The sequence below is a fragment of the Echinops telfairi genome, unplaced genomic scaffold (assembly GCF_000313985.2).
Source record: "Echinops telfairi isolate 266 unplaced genomic scaffold, ASM31398v2 ScPeMD7_5;HRSCAF=22, whole genome shotgun sequence".
Lineage (NCBI taxonomy): Eukaryota > Metazoa > Chordata > Mammalia > Afrosoricida > Tenrecidae > Echinops > Echinops telfairi.
In genome coordinates this window covers 43,843,696-43,848,744 of record NW_022103901.1, presented here as the reverse complement: position 1 = coordinate 43,848,744, position 5,049 = coordinate 43,843,696, and the positions used below count along the sequence as shown (strand labels likewise).

The following is a 5,049-nucleotide window of genomic DNA, read 5'->3' as shown; positions in this document are numbered from 1 at the left end:
AATAATAATTTATAAATTATCAAGGGTTCATGAGGAAGGGGGAACGGGGAGGGAGGGGGAAAATGAGCTGATGCTAAGGGCTTAAGTGGAGAGCAAATGTTTTGAGAATGATAAGGGCAATGAATGTGCAAATGTGTTTTACACAATTGATGCATGTATGGATTGTGATAAGAGTTGTATGAGCCCCCAATAAAATGATTTTTAAAAAATAAAAGAACCTCTCAGTTTAAATTTTTTTTAAAAAAGATACTCTCTATAAGGGTTGCATTTAAATAAAGTAACACAGAAAAACACACAAAAAGGTTAGAAAATGTCTCAGAAAAATACTAACAAAAAGAAGGCACTGTAGCAATATTAATAGGTGATAAAATAGACTTAATCTTAATGAAAGGTATAATCCAAGAGTCACAGTTATGAATTTTTTAACAGTTTCATTAGCACTTTATCCACATGCCATGCAATTACAATAATTCAGTCATGTGAAAAAAAGAGTAAAATTGTGTTCAATTTTAGAACATTTTCTTCTTCCTTGTAGTGATTGTTATTCATGTATTATTTTTTTCTAATTTTGGCAAAAATAGACATAACAGAGCATTCTCCAATGCCACCACTTGTACTTGTATAATTCAGTGTCATTGATTATACCACTATTATAGCCACTATTGATAACCTTTCTGAATTATTCTACCACCATTGACAGAAACTCAATGCCCCCTACTGTTATGAATGTTCATGAACATAACTGAAATATATAAAGGAAACTAAAACAAAAACTGGTAAAATACAAGCATAGATGAACAAACCTACAATCTTGGGAAACTTGAGCAACAGATCAAGTTGATATATATTTAAGTATATTTAAATAAAGAAGTTAAATAACACAGATAGCAAGCTTGATAACAGAGGATACACACTTGCAACTGCTGATTTTAAATTACTCCAGACAATAAAATGGGAATGTGTTGAGTTATTTTCCTCACAGGGAAATGACGAACGTCGAAACTTGTATCTTGATGGACCTGCCTGGCTTGTTTGCTCTCTCCTAGGGACTGCAGCAGTAGGACACACAGATAAGATTGGGCGTTTGAAAGAACTCTGTGTGCAGCATGACATGTGGCTTCACGTGGAAGGGTGAGTAGAGGTGAGGTTGGCTCCATGCTGGGTATGGCCATAGCACTTGTGCAACGTGGGCATCTAGACTCTCATTTTGTAATGACATTTGTCACTCTCCCTTGCAAACAACAAAATAACCCAAATTGGCTTAATCAAAAGGAGATTTTTAGTGACTCAATAACTAAAAACAGACATGTTGGGTTTGCTATAAGCGCAGTGTTGACCAGAATATTCCCTCTCTCTCTCTCTCTCTCTCTCTCTCTCTCTCTCTCGTTTTCCTCACTACATCACCTGACTCAGTTTCCCCTATGTTCATTCCATTTATAGTTAGGCTTTCCTATTATGATGTAAAGCAGCTCCAGTCTTCAAGTTCACGTTCAGTGGCCAGAAGGCCCAGCAAAGATCTCGTGCTGAACAATTTCTATGGCCAGATAAATGTAACTCTCTAGTCCTTTAGGTTATTTGCCCACCTCTGAAATAGGTGTCTCCACCACCCAAAACTCATGAACCAGTAGAAGATTGGGGTGGTTTACCAGGAGACAATTAGCACTATTAAGAGAAATGGGGAGAGAGTGCAAGGTAGCACAGAATAGTTCATATCTCTAATATTATACAAGGTAGGTTTCATTTTTATCCCTCTAAAAAAGAACTGTCACTGAAAAAAGATAGTTGTGAAAGATTGAAAATAGTACACCCATTATATGAGATAAGTTTGAAATCTATTTTGATTGAAATAGGTTTTCAAAGTTTTCTTGAAATTTGTGTAAACTGAGGAGCTGATGCCGGGGGCTTAGTGGAGAGCAAATGTTTCGGGACTGATGAGGGCAACGAATGTACAGATGTGCTTTACACAATTTATGTATGTGTGGCTTGTAATTAGAGTTGTTTAAGCTCCCAATAAAATGATTAAAAAATTTGTGTAAACCCCATTTTCTGTTGCTGTTATAAACTAGTAACACAACCTAAAGACGTTTTAATATCAGCTTATAACAGCACAGCCTTTTAAAAAATGTAAATACTTTTTATGCTAATTATAAAAAATAGTGAATAATTAATTCTTAAACTGGTGTTTTTTCTTTCAGTGTGAATCTGGCAACATTGGCTCTCGGTTATGTCTCCTCATCAGTGCTGGTATGTTGCTGATTTTAATGCATGTAGGTCTTTGTAAGAAAACATTTAGAATCATGTAATTCCTAGCGTCTTTTTGCTGTTGTTATGAAGGGAAGTTTGAGTTTGAGTTTCATGTAGCTTCGTGCATAATTTAACACAGCATGATTCTCCTTTTGGTAGGCTGCAACCAACTGTGACAGCATGACATTGACTCCTGGCCCATGGCTAGGTCTGCCAGCTGTACCTGCAGTTACCCTTTACAAGCACGATGATCCCGCCTTGGTAAGCTGGTAGTCATCATTACAGAGGAAAACATAGAAAAACTAAAGAAGAAAATGAAAACATTTACTTCTTTCTTCTTTAATAAATATATCTGTTGTATGTAGAAAAAGAATGTTCAGAAACTGATTGTGGTAGCAATTGTACAATTCTACTTGATGTGATTAAAATATGGAATGATATATGTATTAAATCCCAACTAACAATTTAAAAATTTTTTAATATAAGTAAAATCTTCCTATGTACTTTTTGTTCTCCTCATGCTTCTCCGTCTATATGAAGAACTTTTGTGTGTGTGTGTGTGTGTGTGTAGGAAAGAACTTTATATACAAGAGCAATTGAATATTGAGAAAACATCTCAGCCCAGTCCAGATCAAATCCATAGGTCCAATATCAGCCCATATGTCCAATAACAATCTATATTGGAGGACTGTCCAATACCAGTCCTCTTCAGACTCACGAAACACATGCAATGACGCCAAATGCAAGAAGATCACAGGCCAGTGGGTGGGAAGTCTTGTGGATCCAGTGGCATTGTAAGCATCTCATCACTGGCAGGGGTCTCCATGTGGCTTCTCCAGCTCAGGGCACTAGCATAGTTCCTTGTGTCTTGTCAGCTGCTATGTCTAATAGCTCCACAGGAGTTTGGCAAACTCCGGACAGCCATGATCTCAGCAGCCTGGTCCTCAGAGAGTATGAAGAACTTTTTAAACAGTATTTGTTTCTTTAGTTAACAATTTCACACAAATTTTTCAATGACATTTGCTACATTTTTCACAATGTGTATTTACTTGGTGTTCTGGTGGTTTCATTTCTAGTGCTGTAGTTTCCCTGTATCCTTAGCATCTTGTTTTTGCTTTAGAGTAAATGTTGACTTTGTGTCATTCGTGTATGCATAAAATCCTTTATTTGTATGCCACTCTGTTATTTGCTTAAAATGTGATAGCTTCCTTCATTTCAAGATTTATTGAGTGTCTCAGTGCAGTAGTATCAGAGAGCCCTCTGGTCTTAACTGATCCAGTTAAGCTGCCTTTTTTCTTTTCTTTCTTTTTTTTTTTTGTAAGAATTTGAGGCTTTTTCAAGAATTTGAATTCTACATTTTTCTCTGATTATATCTAGAACCAGCTGTTGTGACCCCAGTCAGAACTGACAGTGGTGGTAACTGGCCATTATATGGTTCTTCTGGTTCCAGAGTAGTTGAAGTCATAACTTATATAGGCTTCCAGTCTTGTAGACTTGTTTTAGTATGAAGAATTTTTAGTGACCTTTTATGGCTGCATAAGAGCTCAAAGTAGTACATAATTTTTTCAGTTTTTCTCCATTTGTCAACTCTGGGGACATCTTCAATTTTTTTTCTTTTTATATTTCAAATTATTTTCTTCAAGTAGGTTCGTAGAAATGGAATTATAGTATTTGAAAGTTCCTGTTCTGTGTTGTCCAAAAGGTTATAACAGAAGTTTTTAAAGTCATATTGTTCTTGATAGGTTACTAAGTGATAGGCAGGTGTAACATAAACTTTAAGTGTTAACTGGAAGACGGTTATCTAAACAGCTAATGTCTTGCTCAGCTGGTATTTGAGAAAACGCAATCTTAGGGCTGTCTTCCGAGTGACTAAGAACTTTGACTTTGGGATATGCCCAATCTGAATTTTTACCCTGAATGCCCCCCTCCATAGCCATGAACCTTTGGGCAAAGCAAGATTTCTGAGCTCAGTTGTCTAGAGTCCTTACCTAGTAGACATGTTGGATGACCAAATAGCAATGGAAAGTGACTCTCATAGTATATGTCATGTGCAAAATATAGAGTAAATGGTAACCGGGTGACTCTGTTCTATGATTTCAGCGCTTCAATTAGTGAACCCATATTTTTTTTTTCAGACTTTAGTTGCTGGTCTTACATCAAACAAGCCAGCAGACAAACTCCGTGCCTTGCCACTCTGGTTGTCTTTACAATACTTGGGTCTTGATGGGACTGTGGAAAGAATAAAATCTGCCTGCCAACTGGTGAGTAGAAATGAGTCACCAATATTCGGTGGCAAAATCAGGGGCAGGAAAAATACTTACAAAAATTAAAAACACTTCATTTATTTACCCATCTTCTATTAAACTCATTGTATGCATAAGCAAGCAAATTAATTGCCCTGCACATATGTGCTGCTTGTTCAGAGTTATGGATGACTGCTCAATCTGTCCGAAGATTTATGTCCAGAAGTTATCGTGGGATGAGAGCAAAAAGTCACAAAATGACAGTCAAAGAGTAGAGAAAGATGGACAGAAAGGGATACATGTGCCGTGTGACTGACTGACTCTTAAGGATGAGGGACTATGAAGTTTTGATTATGGATTGTGTGTATATTTTTAATATCAGCTGTCTAGGGTTCCTGAATTGTAGGGCTCTCAGGACAGTTATAATCCATTGTCCATTCATTTGAGGTATTTTAATTGTGGAACATATTTAATTATACTAAATAAAGAAAATAGACAACCTATTTATGCAACTTGAGAGCTAACCTTGTACTAAAGCTTAAAAGCACATCTTTCTGCATCT

At 36.5% G+C, this 5,049-nt stretch overlaps 1 protein-coding gene across 1 annotated transcript in view; it reads left to right on the top strand.

Moving 5' to 3' along the window:
* The window catches only part of PDXDC1 (pyridoxal dependent decarboxylase domain containing 1), a 62,769-nt gene that overhangs the window by 32,017 nt on the left and 25,703 nt on the right, over positions 1–5,049 (top strand). Inside the window, exons 7-10 of the mRNA XM_045286059.1 lie at positions 1,047–1,131; positions 2,196–2,244; positions 2,404–2,505; positions 4,380–4,505. Of these exons, the coding sequence (XP_045141994.1) occupies positions 1,047–1,131; positions 2,196–2,244; positions 2,404–2,505; positions 4,380–4,505 (362 nt within the window). The remainder of the gene's footprint in view (positions 1–1,046; positions 1,132–2,195; positions 2,245–2,403; positions 2,506–4,379; positions 4,506–5,049) is intronic.